The sequence below is a fragment of the Anser brachyrhynchus genome, assembly GCF_964034855.1.
Source record: "Anser brachyrhynchus genome assembly, chromosome: 3".
Taxonomy (NCBI): domain Eukaryota; kingdom Metazoa; phylum Chordata; class Aves; order Anseriformes; family Anatidae; genus Anser; species Anser brachyrhynchus.
In genome coordinates, this window is record NC_137696.1 from 27,883,031 (window position 1) to 27,907,908 (window position 24,878).

At 41.4% G+C, this 24,878-nt stretch overlaps 1 protein-coding gene and 1 long non-coding RNA gene across 3 annotated transcripts in view; one reads left to right on the top strand and one right to left on the bottom strand.

Moving 5' to 3' along the window:
• The window catches only part of LOC308192623, a 33,877-nt gene extending 17,472 nt beyond the window's left edge, over positions 1–16,405 (top strand). The window contains exon 5 of one of the 2 annotated variants that reach the window (XR_013948940.1): positions 16,301–16,405. This is a non-coding gene — a long non-coding RNA (uncharacterized lncRNA). Of the gene's footprint in view, positions 1–11,401; positions 14,523–16,300 lie in introns of those variants that run through there. The other variant, XR_013948941.1, reaches the window with a different exon arrangement.
• Positions 16,406–20,686: 4,281 nt separating this feature from the next.
• Positions 20,687–24,878, bottom strand: part of CAPN8 (calpain 8) — a 32,865-nt gene continuing 28,673 nt past the window's right edge. Inside the window, exons 17-21 of the mRNA XM_080586390.1 lie at positions 24,552–24,620; positions 23,448–23,526; positions 22,437–22,553; positions 21,782–21,840; positions 20,687–20,919 (exon numbers count right to left, since the gene is read on the bottom strand). Of these exons, the coding sequence (XP_080442516.1) occupies positions 20,896–20,919; positions 21,782–21,840; positions 22,437–22,553; positions 23,448–23,526; positions 24,552–24,620 (348 nt within the window). The 3' untranslated portion in view covers positions 20,687–20,895. The remainder of the gene's footprint in view (positions 20,920–21,781; positions 21,841–22,436; positions 22,554–23,447; positions 23,527–24,551; positions 24,621–24,878) is intronic.

The window sequence follows — 24,878 nt, forward strand, 5'->3', positions numbered from 1 at the left end:
AGTCCAGCTGCTCTGGAAGCAGCATCAGTTCAGCCTCCCACCAGCTGTCCCCCTGTTCCCTAACAAGAATAAAATGTCCTGTATATAACTAAGAATCTGATGCTTTTCCTTCCCGTGGGTCACAGATTAAAATATATCTAAGAACTTTGCTTGTGGTCTTAGCCCACATCTGAAACATTAAGAACTGTATTTCTGGACATGAAAATATATTTAATAATTTACATAAGTCTTATGCGAAAACAAAAGGACACTCTAGGCAGGCATAGCCAAGAATGTGAGCAAGAAATGGACCATCTGTGGGCTGGTGTGGGGCTGCCTCTGTAGCTGCTAACACTCAATTCCAGCTGGAGCTGTCTGCTCCTTTCTTGTAAGTATGATGTCAATGCAAATTGACAGGAATCCTCGAGATTCAAGCCTCAGAATGTATTCCCTTATTCAATGCTAATTGAACACAACAGGACAGATATTGCAGGAGAGGATGTTTGACTAATTGTGTATCAAATTACACCCAAGCCAAAAAACAGTCACAGAAGAGGCAGTGTGTAATTCCAGGTGGAGTGAAAGGGGATCATGTGAACACATCAACTCAGCCACTTAGTTTCTACTTAAATTCTCACTGTAAATATTCAGTAAAATTTGCAAGGCCAGAAGCCAGTGCTCTGCATGAATGTGAATTGTATCCAAAGCATATATGGAATTGTGTTTTGTATAATTCATGAGGATAGCCACACAGGGTCATACCAAAGGTTCATTTAGCTCAGCATCCTGTCTCTGAGTCTGAGCAGTAAAAGATGTGCAGGAAAAGAGCATAAGGAACAGGATAAGCACAGCATGCTCCTTCCCCTGCTCTATCCTCTCTCAACCGACAGTCACTAGTTTAGGGATTTCTGGACGCTTTTCCTGCTTCCCAGAGCTTAATGGCTCATGAGAGACCTTTCTTCCCTGACTCTGTCTAATTGCTTCTTCAGACCATTTTTACTTGTGATATCCAAAACATCCTGTGGAAAGGAGGTGCAAAATTTAATTATGTATTGTGTGCAGATGTTCTTCCTTCAATTATTTTGATTAATAATTTAATGTCTCACCGTAATTTCTGTGTTATAAGAAAGAGTGAATGATCCTTCTTTACCCACCTTTGAAATTTTCACTTCCTCTTGTAGATTGCTCTTTATAATTTGGAGAATATTAAACCTTGAATTGACTCATGTCACATATTAAAGTGATAAGAGATCACATACTTTTGTTAACTTTCAGCTGCATATTTATAGTGGGCCTGTTCTGAATTCCAGGTGCAAGAAACAATCTCTGTATAATATTCAGACTTTGAATACAAATTACTGCATGAAAACACCCCCACCATTATTACCCATTGGGCTACTGGGATTTGGAAATTCTTTGTATCTTGTCTGGTTGCCATGGCCATTCTCAAAATCTGTTTTTCCTATGCTTTTTACCAGATCAGTAAATATAAGGCTATGCTTTGGTTTTCCTTCAAAGGTATACAGCATTTCAATGAAAATCTCTTCATGTTCAGACACAGAGGTTTCAGCAGACCCCCTGATGTGAAGACAAAACCAAACCAAAACAAAACCTTAGATCTAACAGAAAGAGAAACACAACCCTCTCTCCCTTTTCTCCTTGTCTTCACATGCATTTTGTAAAAAATTTTGCTGTGAAGGTCTTCTCCCGCTGCAACTGTTCTAACCATCACTGGTTACTTCATCTTATTCAGTCAAATTCTCACATACCTCTCATTTAATTTCATGCATCTCCTAATGATCTACCAGATAAATCCTTCTGATTGCTTGCCATAGGCAAAAGTAATTTCTTCTTTCTCAAGGGAAAGCCTTATTCATACATCAGTTCCTCACATTCATGCTAGAAAATCTCTTGCTTCTTGTTTTCAAAGTCTGTCTTTGCACTGGTGGTCTCTGTTAGGGCCTAGTTCTCCACTGCTGTGGACACTCATTTCATTCATACAAAGCGCTTAATGGGTAAAAAATAACAGAAAATCAGAATACATGCTTTTTGTATTCATCCAGTACTAGCCTGAGGACTGTGCAAAAGCACAAGCCTGGAGATTTGAGGTTCCCAGCTCTCATCATCATCATAGCTCTACTCCTGTTACGTGCTTTTTTTCCCCTTGCCATGTCTAGATTAGACTGTATGTTCCCAGAGGCAAGAAAGCAGTGATATTTACATGGTGTTTTCTCTTATTGCTGGTGCCTGGGACAAGGAACAATTAAGTGCATCCTGGTGGTGGCTCACTTTGAGTCTGGAGTATTACCTTACCATCACGGGGAAAGAACATAATGCAGCTCCCAAGAAATAAATGTATATATTTAAGATCCCACTTAAAATAGCATTTCTGTAAACAACAAAGTATTTAGTTTAGTCATTCTGTGCAAACTGAATGAAATCTTCCCATTGCAGCTCTCTTTGTAATCGATAGGGACTGCATCATTTGAGGAAAGAGGAATGTGACCTTTTTCCTGCCAGGTGGTAGTATTTAGCACTTATGTGAATGTAGGCTTCCATTTTCTTATCAAATATAGTAATAAATTCAGGGTACCTGTCACATCTAAAACTGTTATGGAAATGCTTTTGTGCTTGGCTCTAATTTGGGGAGCTCTTTGTGAAGCTTTTCCAAGAATGTGACTATGAACACTACAGCAAACATTTAACAAGACATGCGGACTCTGTCCTCATTAGTCTAAACAATAGAGGAGAAGCACCAGATGCATGCAGAGCAGGCTTTTCTGAACAACATGAACTTAATTTGAGCTTAGATGAAGGGAGTCTTTGACCAGCAGCCAGACCTACATACTAAAGGGCACTGATGTGAACCAGCGTGTGTGAGCCCTCAAACACATTGCATTGCATATTCCTGCAGTGTCCTTCATTGGAATCTGATTTTGAAATACCCCAAAAAGCCAGAAGCAATTGGACGAGGAATTTTAGATCAACCTATTTTTGTAGCCATTTTAAACCTGAATTCCCAAGAGAAGATATTTACATAAGATATATTCACAGCTCTCACTATCATAATGTTCTCCAATGCATTTTTTCCTTGCAGACTTATTGTACTATTGCCTACATTTTACAGAAAGGGAACAGAGATGCAGGGGGAGATTTGCTCAAGGTCTCAAGAGGCTTGTGTTGTGGAAATGGCAAAAGGACAGAAACAATGAGGTAGAAGTGGATCTGATCTAAACAGGAGGTACTCAAATGACAGTGATATTACAAGCATTTATACCAAGATTGAAATGAAAATAGACTGCCAAGACTATTTGCATTATCTCTTCATTTTATTCTTAATACTGACAATAATGTGGCCTGAAAACAGAATTATTCTGACCCTAAACATTGTGCTATACTTCACATACACTATAGTTTATATTTTCCTTAGGGATTTTCACCTTCCAAATATTATTCCTTACACTTTCTTTTCTCATTTTTCTTCTTCTCAATTTAACTGTCATTTATTTGTGACACTAACCATTTCTGAGCAGCCAGGATGTATCCTCTGAACAATACTCCCAAAGTAAATTCCACTGAGTTTTAGGAGACCAACTCTTCCTTCATCTAGCCTCAGCTGCCTCTCTTTACTGCAGTAAGATCCAAATACAGTCCTAGTTTTAAGACAAGCTCATGAAACCTGAGAGGTTGCATGCAGCATTTTGTACAGTGCCTTTAAAATAGGCACCCTCTTCCACCCATGTGTTGTTTTGCCTAGAGGTAGGTTGTTAAGACAGTCCAAGACACAAGCCTCTGAGACCTCCCACGATTTTCTCCAGTACAACAGGACTTCCCAAGGACTGCCCAGAGCTAGTGAGAGCTGCTGCACTGATAGTTTGGTAGATGGTGGAGAAAGAAATCCTGTTTTGCTGTTAAGAAACAAAGATACATTAATGAATGGGCAGTGTTTGAAGTCCCCCGAGAGGCATTATGTCTGTCTCAGCACAGGCTGATATAGCAAAAATCCTCTTTGGAAAAGTAAGTAAATAAATAAATAAAATAATGAAACCTATACGGTCTAGAGTGGAGAACAATAAGAAAGTGCCTCTGTAATGCTACAGCCAAAGCTACTCTCCCTCTGTGGAAAGGCTGAGTAAAACCATACATTTTAAATTAGTTCCTTGACAAATGCATTGTCTTTGTTCACCCCTCTGACAGGACACAAAGCATCAGCTTCGATCATTTAGTACCTCAGTGTACTCTGAAAAAGAGCCGTCTGCGGACTGTCCCAAACATATATTAGCAACTAGAGAGTAGAAATGAGAGTTGAGGGTTATAGTAACTCTCTTTCATCTCTTTTCCTGACACAGGAAGCTGCGGGATTATGTGAGCTAGAACACAAGTTAGAACAGCTCCTAGTACTGTTGCAGTTTCTGCTTTGGACAGCCCAGGCCTCCCATGTACTCAAAATCAAGGTGATATAAGAGTTGAGAACTTCTTGGTTTACTAACAGCATTGTGTAACTTCAGGGGCTTTGATAAAAGCATATTATCTTGATAATGCTTCCCCAACCTCAATGTAAAAGTAGTCTTTACTACAGTCTGGGCTTAGTCAACCATTCAATACCTCTGTGGACGTGCCTCTTAACTAATACAATACACAGAGATGGAATGAGTAAAGTGTGCAGTAACCTTGCCTGGAGAAAGTCAGTCTTATTAAAAAGAAACCCAAAAGCAAACACTTCCTTTTGCCAGCATTTCCTTGCTGTAGGCCATGTATCTCTCTATTATGTCTGCGTAACACAGTGATTTTTCATACTTGGTCTAGGCAATAAAGATAGCAATTTAATTCTGATGGCAAATAACCATTTTCCCTCCTGTAAACCATCTTTGTTCTTTGTCAGCTGTTATACATCCATGACCACATTAATCATAACCAAATTCCTTCAGGGGACACACTGAAACATATTCCTGTCAACTAGAGACTCAATTCTATACTTCAGTCTTGCTACTATCAACCTTGAATTCAGATCAAACTTTTTGAGAACATCTAATGGCAGGTGCCAATTAAATCATTAGGCTCAGTTATCTTAAACAGATGCAAATTTTACTGGAAGGAACTATAAAGTAAACAGCTGTTGAGAGGGGAGATCTCTCATACTACAAGCGATAAAATAGTGCTAATCAGATGTTTCATTTTCCTAAAGTGAAAATGTAACTGTTGCAAAGATACACATTCCGAGGAATTTGGTGATTCCTGCAACTCCTTCAGAGTGACTGTGTGTCCTGAGCTCTGCTTATCCCTTTTCTTCTTCAAAGAAAAGTATCTGCAAGAAGGGATATTAGTTACCCTTGTGTTTCCCTTGGAGCCCATCATTGAATGCAGCTAATGATCTGAAGAGAGAAAATCTTTCTTAGCATGGATCCAAAGAATGACCAAAAGGATTGTTGTAATGCAATGTTTCACAAGTAGTCTGTGATGGCATCTACTTGCCTCCATTGGTACCACTAGTTTCAACACTAGCTTACAACTGGTCATATTTATTTCATAATAACATAGTTCAGCACCTTGCAGAGCACTTAGAAATTGTCTTTTCTCCTTAACTGAATGCAGGACACAGTATCTTAGAGAACACTGTATATTTGGTGAGAAAATCCTGTGTATTGTATCTGTTGGTGAGTGACGTTCTATAAATACTTCAGAGAAGGCAAATGCTTCTCTATCTCAGGAGGCTTAGCCTTGTCATCCTGGCTAGACCACTGCTGGGAGTAGGAAGTGCTGGTACACACATTCCTCAGCTCCCACCAAACAACTGAATTCTCAGCTTAGCCTTTTTTTTTTTTTTTTTTTTTTTTTGGTGCATGGGATTCCTGGGCTTGTCTTTTCCTTCATCATGGAAAAGTGCTTCTAACTCATTTAGAATCATAGAATCATTTAGGTTGGAAAGACCTCTGAGATCATCAAGTCTAACTGTTAACCTAGCACTGCCAAGTCTAATGCTAAAGCCAAGCAGCACATCTACATATCTTTTAAATATCTCCAGGGATGGTGACTCAACCACTTCCCTGGGCAGCCACTTCCAACGCTTCACAACCCATTCAGTGAAGAAATTTTTACTAATATCCAACCTAAACCTCTCCAGGCACAACCTGAGGACATTTCTTCTTGTCCTATTGCTTGTTGCTTGGAAGAAGAGACTGAATTCCACCTTGCTGCAACCTACTTTGAGGTGGTTGTAAGAGTGCTAAGGTCTCCCTTGAGCCTCCTTTTATCCAGGCTAAACAACCCCAGTTCCCTCAGCCACTCCTCATAAAACTTGTTCTCTAAACCCATCACCAGCTTTGTTGTCTTTCTCTGGACATACTTCAGCACCTTAATGTCCTTCTTGTAGTAAAGGTCCCAAAACTGAACACAGTATTTGAGATGAGGCCTCACCAGAGCTGAGTACAGGGGGACAATCACTTCCTTAGTCCTGCTGGCCACACTGTTTCTTATGCAAGCCAGGATGCTGTTGGCCTTCTTGGCCACCTGAGCACACTGCTGGCTCATATTCAGCTGCCTATCGACCAGAACCCCCAGGTCCCTTTCCACTGGGCAGCTTTCCAGCCACTCTTCCCCCAGCCTGTAGCATTGCATGAGGTTGTCATGCCCCATGTGCAGGACCCAGCACTTGGCCTTGTTGAACTTCATACAGTTGGCTCGGTCCATCAGTCCAGCCTATCCTGATCCCTCTGTAGTGCCCTCCTGCCCTTAAGCAGATCACTCCCACACAACTTGGTGTTGTCTGCAAACTTACTGAGGGTGTACTCGATCCCTTCGTCAACATCATTGATAAAGATATTAAAGAGAACTGGCCCCAGTACTGAGCCACAAGAAACAGCACTTTTGTCTGGCCTCCAACTGGATTTAACTCCGTTCACCATAACTCTTTGGGCCTGGCCACCCAACCATTTTCTAACCCAGCAAAGCATATGCCCATCCAAGCCATGAGCAGCCTGTCTTTTGTCTTCCCAAGAAGAGAAACTAAAAATATAGAGAAATATTTGTAGCACATGAAGCAATCCCAGATTCCATTTCTAAGTAACACTCTCCCCAAGTCTTATCAAAACTCAAAAGTTTAACAACTGCTCCTTCACAAGTGTTGTAATGATCTGCCATATATGTCCCTGAGTGCATTTAATTATAAGTGGACCAGGAGGATCTCCAGAGTGAATATTCAACTAGACATTTCCAAAACCAGATTTGTGGCCCATTTGTAGCATGCCAAGGCCAAAGACTTCTTTGCTGCCCCAAGAGAATTACCATCACTTTGAATATCCCCACTTCTCCATTATTCTTCCATTATTCTAAACCAAGTTTAAAAAGCCAAAATCATGAGTTTTTTTTTTTATTATTATTATTATTTTTTATTGCTTGAAAATAAGTTTCTAATTCAATGTTTGGATTTCAAACATTTTTTCCTGTAAACTCAGTCTCTGAGGAAAAAAAATTGAATGAAACCATTTAAATTCCCATCCTGCTTCATCTCTACTCTGACACTGAATATCATAGAATCACAGAATCATACAACAACTTAAGTTGAAAGGGACCTTAAAGATCATTTTGTTTCAACCTCCCTGCCACAGGCAGGGATGCCACCCACTAGATCAGGTTGCCCAGGTCTTTGTCCAGCCTGATTTTGAACACCACCAGGGATGGGCATCCACAACCTCTCTGGGCAACCTGTTCCACTGCCTCACCACCCTCTGAGTGAAGAATTTCCTCCTAACATCTAAATCTCCCCTATTTTAGTTTAAAACCATTCCCCCTTGTCCTATCATTATCTGCCCGAGCAAAAAGTTGTTCTCCATCTTTTTTGTAAGCTCCTTTTAAGTATTAAAAAGCTGTGATTAGGTCTTCCTGGAGTCTCCTCTTCTCCAGACTGAACACCCCCAGCTCTCTCAGCCTTTCTTCATAGAAGAGGTGCTCCAGCCCTCTGATCATCTTCGTGGCCCTCCCCGGGACATGATCTAACAGCTCCACATCCTTCTTGTGCTGGGGACCCCAGACTTGGATGCAGTACTCCAGTGGGGCCTCACAAGGGCAGAGCAAAGGTGGACAATCACCTCCCTCAACCTGTTGGCCGCTCCTCTTTTAAAGTAGTGGAATGGATTTACAGATCCGTTTCAACACAGAGGCACTGTTGGCCAAAGGAAAAAAAAAAATCATTTTGAGGAAATGTTTCTCAAGTAGCTGTTATGGAGGTAGGCTGAGAGACTTTTACTCCAATCCTCCTCTCTGGAACTTGTCAGTGCCATTTATATCACTGGAAAATCAAAATAAAGGGACTGCTTTGTCAACCAGCAGACTCTGGGCTTACTGAAATAGTCAAGGGAACTGCTTTGGAGCATAACTACATAGAGGTGACATGGACTGTGTCACAATATAAACACAGTCACAGGCACTCTTCTTTTTCTGCCCTAGAAAGACACTCAGCATCAGCTGTTGTACAAGCACACCCAACTTTCTCTGTAAAATAAATCTATTCAATCCTGACAAAATAATTCAAAAGAAATGAGGAGTCAACCAGAGCTGGTCTTATGAGGATGCAATATAATTAATTTAAAATTACTTATTTAGTGAAACTGTTATAATCTGTGTTACGTTATCTCTCCAGATGACAGGGTTATTAGCTTCAGGGTGCCTGAGGGTATGGAATAGGAAAGAACTGTGGTTAAATAGTGGGCATGTACACTCCACATATAACACATTAATACCCTCTCCCTCTTTCCTTCCCATCACGCCCCTTGGCCATACCTCCTTGGTCTTTTACTTGTTTGACTCATGGTATGTATTGAAAAACTACCAACAATCAAATTCAGTACAATCACTTATTACTGGCTGTGAACAATATTAATCAGAACTTAATTTCAGCTGCCACAACACAATGTAAAATACAAGTACTGTCTTCAAATACTTCCTGATTTTGTCTTCCAGCCTCCCAGAGTTCATTAAAACTACCCAACTGAACTGCATCTTGTGTTGTTTAGGTCAGATACACTTGATGTTTATCAAATAAGAAAAATAAATAAATAAATAAAAACAGACCAAGAAATGAATATGCTAATGATATGAAATGTTGGCCTTGGGGCACAGCAAAGGCATAGGATTCAAAACAGCAATAAAAAAAGATTCTGTTTATCCTTCAAAATGTAAACATTTTTCATTGTGACATTTAACTGCTTACAAAACACAACAATATAATCCTTAGACAGTCTAATAACACTCCTCAGTACCTTGCACCTGAATTTCTAGCAGCTCATCTGCCTTCACAGCCCAAGCTGCTCTGCCCATAGGACCACAGGTCCTTCTGGGAAGGAGCCTGGATGACATCTCTCCAGCTCAGGCCTTGCCATGGGGTGCAGAACTGGAGGACTTGGCTAGGGATGCCTATATCGCCTTGTCTTTGCCTGAGATCAGTATTATGCTGACAGCTCCATACTGCACTGAAGAGCCTCTGTAAAAAAAGCTCCAGCAAGCAGGCACGGGTAGAAGTCACTGGCAGCATGGCTGTACTGAATCCAAAGTCGGGAGCACTCTTAGTCATGGGCAATATTTTATTCTAAATATCTTTTTAGGCATCTTTAATCCCCCTATCATTTTGCATGCCTTTTTTTTTTCCTGAAGAGAAAAACAGATGTTTACCTACTATACTCAAATTCAGTTATCATAAGCTTTATGTTATTATCTGAAAACGTACCTATAATTTCAGTAAGTTTCAAATTCTATTTTAAAACAAATTCACAGAATTATTTACAAGTGGCTAAGAAATTAGCTCTAATTTATAGTTCAACATCAACAAAATCAGTACCTTGCACCTTTTGCAATCTGTCCATGTCAGTTTAGAGAGAGAAAGTACTGCATTCAGAATAGAAATAGACATCATGTATTACACATGTATGAAAGAAATAGAGATAATTAGAATTTGAACAACCCAAACAAGAACATTTCAGCCAGGATAGATCAGACTGAATCACTCAGAAGTCTCTCTGGGATAAGAAATACTTATAATGCCCCTCCGTCATTCATATGTCTTTGGCTCTTTCTGGCCACATTCCTCATATCTCAGCACAGAAACTTTAAACATAAGGTGGACATTCCTGTAAAGGTCTTTCACATCGATTCTCCTCTGGTACTCACACCTAGCTTGTTCTGAACTCCGAGGCAGCCCATCTCTCTCCAGTGCCACCATGCAGCTGGGTCCTCATGCAGGCTCCCAGACAGCAGGAAGCACTCAGCAGCACGTTACAGCAGAGCCCCAGGGGAGCTGGAGCTTTCCTCTGTTTGTGAGCAACCCAGCAGGAAAGAAAACTTCCAGAAAAAAACTCTACTGAGATATGTCCAGGCCCTGCCAAAAGGAGCTGGCACATTACCATTTTAATACTCCTGCCATGCAGGAGTACTCACTGGATCTCTGCAATTAAACACTTCTAGTTTTGAAATTGCTTTCAAAACAAGTCATACTTACTCCTTCATCTGGGTATGAACTGGTGATACCCCCTCGACTCTGTCCCATGCAGTGAGTCATGGTCCTTGTAGTTCAACTCATGTCCAAAGCTGAAATGAATCATTCTTATTGTTTCTAGAGATAACCATGGGCACTGGCACATGTGAGTAAATTCAGCAAGGATGTTTTTAGGATTAAAGCATCCTCCTAATCAGAACTGGAAAGAATGAACTGTTTTATCAGCTGATCTGGCCTTTAGAGTCAAACTTATGACTTCAGTGATAACTCACATTTTATTGCCTTTTATTCCTCTCACTCCTATAAACCCAGAAAAGTATGGTCCAGATTTTATTGCCCTTCTATAACACTAGGGATGTCATTTACTGAGTTTCCAAACATTTATACTTTGCAAATTCACTTAAAGCAAAGATGCTACTCATGGTCTAGGCTAAAAAATAAAACCAGTACCAGTACCTATTTTGTTTGGTGGAAGCCCAATTCATCATGGTGTCCTGGGACACCTGACCAGTTTGATGGGTGTCACTGAGAAAATTAACAACTCTTTTGCTTGGAAAATGAGCGTATAACTTCATATGGGTATTATGGGCAACAGAAAACACGGGGATCTACCAGTCTGCATGCAGAGGAACTTTTCATTTTTAAGAGGGCTTGCAGGGTTGGCATCGTGTTGCATTTCCAGTATGGCAGCCTCTGTTACATCAGCATGACAGTTGAATCTAGTGCAGTAATGCAGATTGAGCAGAAGTTTAGGCCTAGATCAAGTAGAAGGGAGTGCCAAGCTGTAGAAGAAAGGACAGCAAATATGGGAAATGGGGACTCCACAAGAGATTAAATGACTTTTTCTCAAAATCATGCAAGTCATTTGCATTAGAACAGAGAGATAAGCCCAAGTCTCCCAAGTCCTAATCTAATAGCAACCATCCTTTTCTTTTGCAGCCTGCCTTCCTCCATTTACATTCTCAGAAAGTACAATGGTGGGAAAGCCACTGGCAATGTGATCTGAAGTGCACTGCAGAGAGCAAGACCAATCCTCGGGCTTGGGCAGACCTTGTTGCTGTTTTATACTAGTGCTAATCAGGCAATGCTGAAAGGCAATTTTTGGATTTCATTGTTTGTGCAGTGTTCATGGATGCGGCACCTGGTACGTGTCATATGCAATTTGAAAGCAGATCCGTCACACAGATCTTGGTTGCTGGAATGGACGACAGAAAAAACTCAGGCTGAAGCTATGTGCTAATGTGATTGTGTTAAAAAGGTTAGATGAAAAGGAAGCATTACAGCTCTTATTTTCATCATCACTGAGAAACATGCTTACAGACAGAAATATTTGTCCCTTTGGGCACCCAGATGCTTCCCTTTTGGGACTGATCTCTATCAGGACACCTATTTCAAATTCTACAGGAAGGTTATTCCATCCCACAAGTAATTTTCTAGAGCTTCTGGAAAAGAGGACTTATAACGGGATTTTTTTTTTAAGGTAATCTGGGAATTACAGTCACTATTATCATTACTGTAATCAGATCTGGAAATTAGAGCTGTGGCTTGTCCAAGTGCTGCACATTGTGAGGGAGGTCTTGGGACAGAGCCTGAGACCCAGAGAGGTTTTTCACAATTGACAGAGATTGAGGCTATACAAAATATTTTTAATACATATCTTAGTGCCTTCAAGCCCGTACATTGTAAGTGATTTTAATTTTAAAGAAAAGGACAATTACTCTTTTATAGGTTGTCCTCTGCTTTAGAATAGTTTTTACTGTTCATGCATATTTTATCAAACTCAACAATTGGCTAAAACAGGGCTTTGAGAGCACAATTCACGGTCTCTGTTGCCTTATAAGTCTGTTCATAAAGAATAAACATATTATTTACTACTCAGCTGCTTTTATTTAGGATGCAGTAAAAGTAGAAAACAAAGGTGGAGGAAAAGTGAAATCTTTCTGAGAGGGTGCAAGTTCTTCCTGTTCTATGACATGTCAACTCCTCTCTGCTCAGCAAAGCAGCAACTTACATTGCTAATGCATTGCTCTTAGCAATGGCAAGCGGAGAACAGCAAAGCACCAGCGGTAAGCGCACAGCAGGTGAGTACGAGTCCAGCTGATATGTGAAGGAGACACCAGTCTCCTGGAATCGACCTGTGATCCATCCAATGGACCATTCTGTCTCAGAGTATCCAAGACCAAGTGTTTCAGAGTAAGCACATTGATAGAGGGATATTTTAAACTTCACAGTAGGTCTGCTCTCTATCTCTAATATTAGAAGTCAGCTCAAAGCCTGAAATCATGAGGTTTCATAATTTTCCAAAAGCTGTTTTAGCAATAATTATTAAAACACTGAATATCCTTTTTTAATCATACATCCATACGTATATATGAGCTCTTTTCATGTCTTTCCCGATACTGTAGACCAACAAGATCCAGTGACAATAAGCTCCACTGTTTAGTTAGCATTCTGTAAAATAGATTTCCTTTGATTAGGTTTAAATTTATTACTTCAATATTATATTGAACATCTGCTTCTCCTTGTGTGAAGCAGATGTTTCTAGGAGAGCTCCTAATAAAGCCATTGGCTAAGAAGTCATGTCTTACAAAACTTGAAAATAGAGGAGGAAAAGAATTACAAAACTTACCAAACATTATTATGAAATGTTTAGAAGTTTTCAATAAAATTTGAGGACAGGGCAAAAAGGATACAGACTTCAGCTACTTCCCAGTAGTGGTGGAAACCCAGAGGCACCAAGCCTGTTTTAAACCACATTGGTTCCATTAAAAAACAAGGAATTTGTTGTAGGTGTTTAACCTCAGTCTTATGCATAGCCAGGCAAAACAAAGCACATTACTGCCCAGCCAATTTATTTGGCAGTGCTGGGACATATGTTCCTTCAAAAAACAAAAGCAGACTCTTCACTCTGGGATTTTGGATTGCCTGTCTTTTTACTGCTTGATTGTAATTACCTTTGCATATTTGTCTATACTGTTGTGTATGTCTGTCACAATAGCTGGATAGTTGTGGAGGTGTCTGGGGACTTGGGGCTGCTAGTTTCTGTCAGCATCACATGGAAATGACTAATTTTGGTACTGATTGTGCTCAATGTTTCAGGAGCATGCCATCTGTTGATAAGGACTTAGTTACTCCCCAAATTAGACGACACTCAAGAAGCCATAGTCTAGCTCCTGGGTATTGTAGGACCAATAAAACTGTGCTTGTGCACCATGAATGAACAGCCTCCTCTGGCTGTTCTTTGTATGAGCTCTTCACAAAGCCCTTACATTGTGCAATAAGTGTTTCCGCAGTAGTCTCACTGATTTCAATGGCACTTACTCAAGTAGTAACACAGTGTGAATAAGGGCATCCATCTGGTCCTTGGAGATGTAGCTGCATCAGCTGAAGGATCTGTCAAGCATTCCCCAAGCAGTTTGCTCGTAGACATAAAGGCTAGCACAAAATTAGGCCAGGGAGTATGCCGATAAAGCAACAGACAGAACAATCTGAGCAATAGATAAAGACCCTGTTACAATCCAAGAGTGGTTCCCCAGTGTAATTAGGAAGTGCACTGTTGTGCAATTAAGAAAATTAATTAGAAGTAAATGTTTAGGGAGTGCAGATTGAAGACGTGTTGCAGCACAGTCTTGTCTATCTTTGTAGTATTCTTAAGATCTTCTGGTGGTGTAATTGGTTTTACAGTGTCTCTGAATGGACTGTATTCCCAGACTTCTGTATTGACCACTCCAATGGCAGGTAGCATGATTTACTACACATATCAGAACACTCCAACTTAGCAAAACCAATACTGAAACATGCAGCTCTCTTTTTGCTCAATGCAGTAAACCCTTGTGGTCTGACAAGGTTTTGACTAGTTCAAGCTGGACTCCCTCAAGGAGGTCTCTATTCTAATTTAATTGCCTCCATCCATCAATGATTTTGAGTTTAGGGATGGGAATATTTCCTCTTCAAGCATCCTCAAGCCAATTATCATTATATTGTCATATACTTTTAAATGAAATAAAGATGTCTGGGCAACAATATTCTATGTAATTCCACTCCCCCCCCCCACCCCTCCCCAAAGGAATTCCAAAACTGAAGTGTTCATTCAGAGTAAAATAAAATTGCAACAGAAGAATAATACTCCTGTCATTTGTGAAAATTTCATCTGTTCTATGTATATGAATTCAGAGAAACAATGTCCCAGTTTGACAACTATCTGATTTTTCAAGATACGTTCTTGTGTATGCTGTTTACAAAATGCACCTTGTCTTCAAATATGTACATCCCATTTGACAATAGGACATCACAATTATGTAGCACCTTTACATCACAGAATGGTGATAGGACATCAGGTAGCGATGAGAGCAAGAGCCTTAAAACTTGAATAATATTGGCAGTCCTATGGACAAAGCTGGCTAAAGGCTTATTACGAGGATGAGCAAAATATATCAGTGACAGTGTTGCTGGCACCCCCCGGGTTGCAAGAGTCACAGACCTTTGCCAGTGAGTCTTTTGTGTTGAGCTCCTGCCCTTGATCAGCCCTTCTTTTGGGGTCAAACCTCAGGCTACACTGCTGAGCCTCCCAGTGGGGCTCCTTCTCACTCTGGTTTTCTGTTTTTGTGGTACGTGAATACTTGCATTTGCTTAGTGCAGTGGCATAGCTTCCAGGGAAGGAATGGAGAAGAGCCTCTCCTGCAATATCACTGATGGGCTACATGGTAGACCCCAGCCTGAGGATTGGAGATGCTGACTTGAATCATCTGCAGAGAGAAGGGCTTGAACCAAAGTTTCTCACATCCATCTTAGTCAAATGCTTAAACCACTATACCACCATGTACGGGAAGAGAGTGAAAGTGGCAGGGAAACAACTTCTCCATAGGCAGATTTCTGATGAAAACAGTGCTGTCACTGTATTTCAATAGGAACTAGATTCTCCTGACGTACTTCAGGCATAGTCTGATACGTCTCTGGGACTGGGTCTCTCAGGGGACATCTTTCTAGAAAAACACTTCATACTTGGAACCTGGTTGGCCTTGAGTCTGAGTTAGATGCCAGAAACTAAAAACTGTCAAAACTGATAAATTTCTGCACATGTAGAAAAACAGCCTTCAGGGACGTCAGCAGCTCCAGCACAAAATCTGCAGCACGTTCAAGCTGAGACATCTCCATGGGCAGGTGGCAGCTGAGCACAGGCAAGTCTGAGCACTGCAGCTGTGGAGATAAGGTCTAAATTCAGGTGGTGGGAAATTTAAGTGAGTGCAGCAAAGATACACTGGAAGCCACTAGCGAAAAGGAGAACAGGACCTCAAACTCCTAATTCAGAAGGCTACACCTAAACTTTCTGCTAACTTGGCAGAACACAAGGAAATCCCTCATGTGACCCAAACCATTTCTAAAGTCCTGATTTTTTCCCATTACTGGTATCACCATATGAAGCTTCTTTATTGCTTGTGCACTTGTCAGCTCGGAAACTAAAATTTGGTTAGATAATTCCTCTTTCATGTTCTCATGCACCAGACCAGCTTGTCTGAAATTCAAATGTTATCAGTCTGTGTAAAAACACACAAAAAAATTCCAGCCTCGAACCAAGATGAGTTCAAATTAAATTAACTTGTAGAAGGCTGGCACTCTCTTTTGAAATCAACTGCACATTCATTATTGCCAAGCTCACAACCACTGCTTCCTACAGCTTGTTCTCTCAGGACTTTCACTAAAGGTGTTCTACCGATTAGAGGCCAGATTGGTACTTTGTCATTTCCTCATTTTCCTTTAACCTCCTTTCTGCTGTTTCATTAATTCCTTCCTGATTCATTCTGAAACTGGTCTTATTTTCGTCTTCTCCTGTATTGACAGTTCCCATTTCCCAGACAAGGATTCCCCAGCAGAAGAGGCCACACAACACAGTATCCTTCAGAGTCTTTGTGTGACAGGATCTGCCCATCAGAAGACCAGAGGAGGAGAAGTGGCCATCACAGCCACAGACGTTGTTGCTCCCTTGCATGGAGCTGCCTGGAGGTGCTGCAGTGGCTCACATAGCCTGGCTCCACAACAAAATGAGAATAATGCTTTGTTGTATGAACACTGTTTTTTTTCATCTCTAACTCACCAAAAATTAATGGACAAACATGATGAGCTTTTAAAACACAATTTACCTTAAACTGTGTTGATCACAGAGCCCCTTAAAATCCCAAGAGATCCTACCTGCTTTGGCATGTGTGCTGTGTAAATTTACACAGCAGTCTAAGAGTATGATTACAGCTTGTGAAAACATGCACAGCTTTACAAATACATGCAGTTTTAAGCTAGCTAGCTTAGTGAGTGTGCCAGGTATCTTGCTGATATTGATGATCAAATAAAAGGTTTTCTTTCTTGGTCAAGCCTACATGGATGGCATTAAAGATAGATGATGTTAAAACCCAGGTGTCCAGAGAGCTGTGCCCACGAGCTAGCCAAGGAGTGCAGGCTTAATTAGGCAGTTACGTTGTACAGAGCCAAGAAGACACAGAAGTGAAAAATCTTCAGAAATCCCAAATCCTGTGCTATCCATAGCTAGTAGTTATTTCACATTTAGAGGAGGGTGAAAAGATGAAAACAGTAACGTTTGCAGAGTTTTCCAAATAAAAGAAGATCATTTGCTTTTCTGAGTCAGACCTGTGTATGATGAAGACAATGCATGTGCCTTGTTCCCTGAAAGAAGCAAGAGTCAAAGAATGGTTTTCTCCAGTTTCTGCCATCATTCTGCTCCTGCACTGCTGAAAACCTGATTCATTCAGCTTCTTGGCTGTCCTCCCAGCATTTGCTCAGGTGCTTCTTTCATCCATCTCCCAGAACCGTTCCTACAGATTATTTTTTCTGCCACACTCTTTTGCTGGCACACCCATCCCTCCCTGGGAACCATACCAGCAAGCCCTTCTGTTCACAACAGCACGTGATTTTGTGATTTTGGGGGGGACTGTGTTTCAGGTGAGACCTGCAAAAAATTTTTTCAAAGACAGAGGAAGGAGTTAATGAGCAGCCAACAGTAACAACTGGAGTAATTTGCTCTATTAAAGAACGAGAGGATTTTTATGCTGTATGTGCCAGTTACACAGAGAGATACAGACACCATGGCAACAAGCTTGTCAGGCAGCAGCAGGGCACTACTTTAAGATTAACTATCACTAGGGACATCATTAGTGGTGGAGAAACTTCAAAAGCTTTGGAATTTTGGTTCCTTTTGCAACCACAATCTCACTTGCGTTTATGAACTTCATTTGAATTTCCAGTCTGTAAACTTAAGCTGGGATAACAATATCAGCAAACTGGGATTTTGGATGCATCCTCAATAAGATGGAAAAGAAAATCATGCTCATAATATCTCAGCACTTCCAAGCCTGCCCAGTTGTTTGAACTATATGGAAAAGAAGAACCAAAACATACAGTCGAGTCAGATTCAGCAGGATTGTCTGAAGTAAAGGAATGAAAAGGAGTTTGAAGAGGACTGTACCTTCTGTGCGTATTCATTAGCCACGAATCTGACCATTAGCCTGTAGTGATGTGAAAGGAGAGATCCCTCTGCAGATCTCCCATTCTGGGAGTATGAGCAGGTAACAAACAGCTGCCTATACAAGGCGGATTCCTTTTATACTTCTAGCTCACAGGCAGAATCCCAAATCCCAGTGACTGTCTTGCACCTCGTACAAATATTTACACTGGTGCAAAGCTGGTGTCAGTTGCTGATGTGGTAAGAGTTACGCCAATGGAAAGTTCTTCTGTAAGGAACCACAAGATGATTAATATCAGTCTAATATAAATTATGTTTTACAGGAGCGATGTAGAGACTTCAAGTTTTCAGTTTAGTAGGTTGCAGTGCATGTGAAAACATTTCTACAGGGAAGTGGAGAGTGAAAGAAAAGCTTTGAAAAACCATCACAGAGTTTCTGTGGGGGGGTCTCTTTTCACCCCACCTCATTTATAAGGTGTTGATCATGCCATTTAGCAAGGTTTTCATTGTGACAGAGAATGTATCTGTAATAGGTGAGCCTTTGTGACTTACCTGCATTATAATTCCCCACAACTGAGCTACTCAAATCTAACAGGAGCAACCAGCGCTTCTCAGCTCTGATAACGAAATATGGCCAAGCACCAAGGTACAAGAGTGCAGGGAGTCCAGACACCCACACCCTGGCTCAGCCCACCAAACCCCACTGCTTCCACAGAAGCTACTAGAGGCACTTCAGTCAACAGGCATTACAGCCCCATCAGGACTAACTGGGAGATTTAATGAGCACAGACATTTGTTCATCTTGCTGCACAAGCAAGGAAAATAGGGGGACTTTAATCACCTTTTTGCAGATGCATCAAGTGAAAAAGAGAAGTGCATTCAATCCCTTGAAAAGGCTTATTTTTGAGCAGTTGTTGTCTGAAACCTGATACTCAAATGCTGTCCTCAAAGAATAAATGAAAGAGGAGGTGGCTCCTCTGGAGCTGCCTGCTTCCCAAAGATAAAGGAAGATGGAGTGTAGCACTCTGCCCATGCTGTACAGGAGGGTGAGAGTCATTGAGATAACTGTGAGAATTACTGTGGTGGGGGCATCTTGTTTGATGTAAGGGGAGAACCGGGAACAGCAGTGGGTTTCTGTGTATATGAGAGTTTTCCCAGTCCTGTTTAGAGAGGCTTCTCTGTGATCATAAATGGAATGAACTCATGAATAGTGCATGTGAGCAGAAAGCAAATCTGAAGCTGCAAGCTGTTAGCTCACCCTGCTGCATGGTAAGTAAGGAGACGTGTTGCATACTCAAGATATAGGGCAGGGAAGGACAAGTTCATCTTACCAAACAGGCAGAGCACTCACTAGAAAATTCTCAAGGTTTTTGAGACCTCAGTTTGCCCCAGGTAGCTCTGTTTTCCAGGCAGGTGGAGGTATGTAGGTGTCTATTGTTGGTCAGGAGGCAAATATCTACCCCAAGAAACTGGTGGCAACCCAAGACAGCTGTGTGCATGTCATGACTGGTGAAAAATGGACAGCAACAGCAGGGTAAAACCTACAGTTCCCCACTGGCTGATTTTATCCCGCATCCTGAACTAAAAGGTATTTATTTCTCTTTTACTGAGAGAGGGATTCCAAATGACAGAAGTGAATACCGTCTATCAGGAAGGCAGAGGGACACACTGCTACAGGCCGTACTCCCCTTTTAGTCAGACAGCTGTAGCCAGTACTAACAAGAAATGCTCAGAGATGTCAAACTGAGGCTTGGGGGCTGTCACAAGGCATTTCTTCCTGCTTGAAGAAAGAGCTCAGGAACAAGTGGGTGTGGAGAAAGGCATCTCTCAAGCACAGTCTTGGAGGAGAGGTAGACAGAACCTCGGCCCCACGTCTGCCCTGGGAACACAGCCCTTTGCCTGCACTCTTGCAGCTCCCAGGGAGAAGTGTCAAAGAGATGTCATCTTGTCAGATCATTACTTGAAGTTAAAGAAATACTTTTCTGATTGCTAAAAAGACTCCTAGATTATCTTGATTGCATTGCTGTGCTATTATCTGTTCTTTATAATACCATGAAATTAAACACAGAGAGTTTTATATTTTTAAAGGTTTTACAAGATTTTCGGAAAGCATAGCAATGTTAGCCAGTGACTATTAGCTTCTTCTTTGAATCATGACCCACATCAGTACATCCTGCATACGCTCAAGCTCGACAGCTCTCTACATGCACCTGTTAGATTCCTCCCCCTATGCTTGCCTTTATGAGCTTCTGGGCTCCCATCACTATTCTCCTAAAACTCCAGACCCCACCTCTGGGCACCAAAATACACCTATGGGTAAGAATTCAAAGGAGGAAATGTCAGTTGAAGTAACTGTGGTAACTTGTGGAGGAATTGCAATATGTTTACCTAATTCCCTGCTCAGGCTTCGGGCTGTGTCCATGCCCAATTTCCCTGGGCTCTCAGCAGCTCGTCTGCTGCTGAGCTCTTAACCCCCAGCTTCTGCGGGCACTTGGCATAGCCAAAGTGGACAATTGGCTAGTAATGGAGATAGTCAGAGCAGCAACACAAATTTTGGCCACACTTTGAGTGTGGGCTTCTCTCTGTGAAGCACATGCTGGATATTGCTGTCAGCAGAGATCCCTTCCTGGATTTTGAACTCTGCTGAATTTCGATGCACAGTTCGAAGTCAAATCAAAGCTGTCTGGGCCAATCTGTGGTAAGTCAGAATTTGTGACAGTTCAGCATGAAAAAAAAAAAAAAAGTAAAGGAGGTTAGGATTAGGTTTGTTTTATTTATTGGTTTGGGTTTTTGTTCAAGAGTGCATTTACTTTCTAACTGACAGGAGATCACTTCATTTTTAGTGGGCTTAAAAATAACTTGCCAGTAATAAAAAACAAGTTTCTGCCTCTGCTTTCCATAACAAGGAGAAGTCAAAGTAGTGATTCTGCATTCAGAGGTCTCTGCTGAATTCATTGATCGTAGTTCAAACCAAGGTGCAGCACAGCCACTGCGGGAGAAGCAGAACAAGAAGTCAGACCATCTGGAATGTCCTTAGGGTGCCACCAGGGCACTCCACAATGGCTCTGGGAGAACAAGCTTGGAAAGACTGCCACCGTGTTGTAATCTGCTTTATGTTAAGGGTCCATCTGCTCTCGAACTTCATGGAAATTCTTTGCCAGGATTGGCTTCAGACAATGCAAGTGGGGCCTCTTTCAAGGCAGGACCTGTTCTGCAGGGCAAGCTGCATGGTCTTTGAAAAATTCTAGATTATGCAATGTACACTTTCAGCTAGATTTAACTAACTGTGACTGAAGGTCACGGGGCTTCCTAGCCATCTTCTTCCCTTTGAGTCAGTCCTCATCTGGAAGGATTAATTGTATAGACCTCCTGGGGTCTCTTCCAGCTGTTTCCTGAGATATATTTGTATTCTGCAAAGGGAAGACTCAAGCTGATTGTTTTTATAAAAGCTTCAACAGGAGAAATTTACATGAAAAATAAGAGGGAAAAAAGAGACCTGGAATCTTAAAAGGTCTCTTCTAGTTCTGGCAGGTTGTTCAGTTCATTCTCTGCCAGACAAGAATATTTTCTTGCTGTGTGTTTTCTGATGAGTTGACCACTGCCCTCCAAAGCAGACAGTGAAACATACTGTGTAAGCACCTTCTCAAGAAACCTTAGGTATTTTGAGTATATAAGGTAAATGTTCATTCTACTAATTCAGACAGGTCTTCTGAGCTGAAGACCCTTGCTACATAAAGAGATGTTTCCCTTTGAATCATTGTCATGTTTACTACTTGATTTTAAAGAAATATTCTACTCCAGTCCATTACTGTAGCTTAAAAAACATGGTATTTTAATCTGACCAACCTCACCTCTGCTAAAGAGAGCTGGACAACCCCACTCTTTTCTTTATCTAGGAGACGGAACACTTCTGAAAAGGAGAAGAGAGTAAAAAAAAATTAGATGTAAAACACAGAGTTTGGCATGTCTGACAAAATGTAGAGGACTGGCCTTTTGCCACAATCTAGACTGGTTCTGTGAGAGAATACTACAGCTGTTCTTTCTCCTTACAAGTAATTTGTATACCACTTCATGGGGTAGAACAATTAGATTTACAGCAGCAAACTGAGAGTTTGGCAGCAGGACAAGGACAGCATCCGACGCAGTAGCATCTGATATGATACAGTAACAAACCTGTAAATCAGGTCTGAGTAAGGACTATAAATGATAAATGGTACCATTTGTAGGAGATGGGACAACTTTGTGGCCAGAGCACTGAACATAAAGTGGAGATGACTGTAAAGCAGAAGATCATGGTAGGTTATGAAAACATGTAGCCTCACACTCCATGATCATTCAGTCGGTAAAGCTTTTGCTATTTCTCTTCTGATTTGTCAGACAGATGCATTTATTCTGGCACTCTCCCATTTCCATGCAATCTGTTACATTCACAGTTAAAAAAATCAAAAACTTAATGAACCCAAAATTGTCAGGAATCCCCCTTGACTGACAAACAGAGGCACTTACTGAACAGGGTCTCCAAGCGGATCATACAGGCCACAAACCCATCAAAGTCAATGGTCAACTTGCTGCAGGCGTAGCGGATGACAATGCTGTGCTGCACCTGACTGTTAAGCGTGAAACCTGAAGACATGAGAAGGAAAAAAAATCACTGACACAGCATATTAATATGCTGTCTTTGATGTGACTTATCCATGAACTACTGCAGCTGCGGGCAGAGCTGGATTGAGGACTGTTCCTCCCAGAAGATCTGCTGGACTCCATCACTCACCTCTGCTGTGGGTCCTTTCCAAAGCCCATTGTGCTGGGTGAAGAGAGGCATGAATTTCTTCCACAGCATTTTGTCAGACTGCATATTTCACATTGTTTCACAGCATAAACAGTCCTACGTTCCCCAGATAAACCCCTAATTAGTCAGTCTTGGTGCAGCAGTGATTGCAGTAGAGCCAATTGCTCACATAGCACATTGGGTTGTATTCAGGCCCCGGGTAGAGATATTTCTGTCACTGGATCTTTCATATAGACTCCACTGAGCATGAAAGATCAAAAAATAGTGGTTCTGTAGATACCCCTGAGCTGGCAAGCACTGCTCCAAAAAAGAGGATCTGGCTGGGTCATGACTTGATCACTCTTGCACCTTCTCTATGTAGAGAAAGATGGTGGGAGGAAATGAAGTAAAAGGAAGGCTTGGGCATAGTTCTGAAAAGGAAGAACTATGTTAGGAAATAATGAGGCCAAAAATAGAACAAGCCATAATCAGATGCATAAGCAATGATCACAGCATGGACAAAAATATCAATGGTTCCGAATGCAGAACAGAGGATGGGTTTTGATGTCTATAACAGCAAAAGGACATGGCAGTGTGTGGCTGTTGGGACAAGAGAATGGCAGTTGCAGTGCTGTGATCTAAGAGATGGGAGAGAAGCAAAGCCATGAAGAGTCTCTACTGTTCTGCTGGTGCTTGTTTTTAGTGGGGGACTGCATTGATCTGATGGTGTCTGTAAGCAGTGCACTCACCTGCCTCACTGAGGGCATTTTGCATCTCGTGGGCGTCGATGGTACCAGAGTAGTCACTGTCCACCTTCTTATAGATTGCCTGCAGCAGAGGAATGAGGGAATTTGGATATAGCTCTTCAATTACTTTCAGATACAACCTCAGGTTCCTGATGTCTGGGGCGAGGGGCTGCCCCTACCAGTCAAAGCTCTTTGAAATGTTAATGAGCAAAGGAAACGTTTCAAGTAGCTACTGGCAAGTAAGGCAGACTGGGAAACACATTCCCATGGGCTGGCAGGCTGCCTGCCTCCATGTTGCATGGTGGCAGGCCATTGAGGAAAATATCCTATCATTTGGCAAACACTGCAACAGACAACGTCCATTTTGCTTAATATTTCAGACAAGATGACAGATGCTTCACACTGCCAGCAGGTTTATTGTCCAGAATTAGAAACTACCCAGACCTACAGCTCAGATTGGAATTGGCTCTCAAGGCTCACTCTGCAAACACCAGCCCCAGGACAAAGGAGGGATGAATGTCTCTTTGTGAGCCTCCAGGACAGATGCTCTGTGCTGACCAGCATCAAGCATGATAGCAGCAGACTTGTCTGAAAAGGATGTTATTAAACAAAGCAGGTCCAAATCTGATGTTCCTTTAGACTGCCTGATTCTGGGTGAACGTCTTGGGATATTATATCTTTTGTCAGAAAAAATAATTCTGCATTTGTGCAAGGTTTTAAAAATACAAAGACAGGTTTTTGATAGGTCCTAAAAATATGTTTCTTGTGCATGCTAGGGCTCAGCTGGCAATGTAACATACCTCAGCAGCAGAGACATGTTCATATGAGCTTTAATACAGCAGGCAGCAGAGAGAGCTGTCTTTGCCAACAACAAAAGAGCATTAATCTGGTTTTCCAGAAGGTACTGTGGATTATGGAGAACCGTGAGGCGAAAGTGAAAGAAGATCTGCTGGTGCCCTCTTAAATCAGAGATGTTTCTGAGCCCTGGAACAAACTTCAGCTATGAGAAGGAAAACTTCCATATATATATCTTAACCCTTCTCATAGTTCTGCATCTGTACTTCAGAGTTTCACGAGAAGAGGAAACAGTCAGAAATATTATGTTACCAAATACTTTTGAATCTTCATCCAAAGAGTCTTGAATTCTATAAGTCCCAAGGAGCCAGTCCCATTAGTCTGGGTATGTTAAGGAATGGTTCCAAAGTCAGGATTTGTCTATCCTTAGCAAAACAGGAGAGCAACCAGTTTAGATAAAAGTAGATCACCCATGCCCACAGCTTTACATTTGGTCAGCTACAGGTATGCCAATAATTTCCAGGTTATCTGCAGTCTCAAAGAATGATATATGGATTGTTAAATATACAAGCACAATTTTGTATGGTTAACAGTAGGTTTAAGTCCTCTGGAAAACAAAGAACTTTGGAAAAAAAAAAA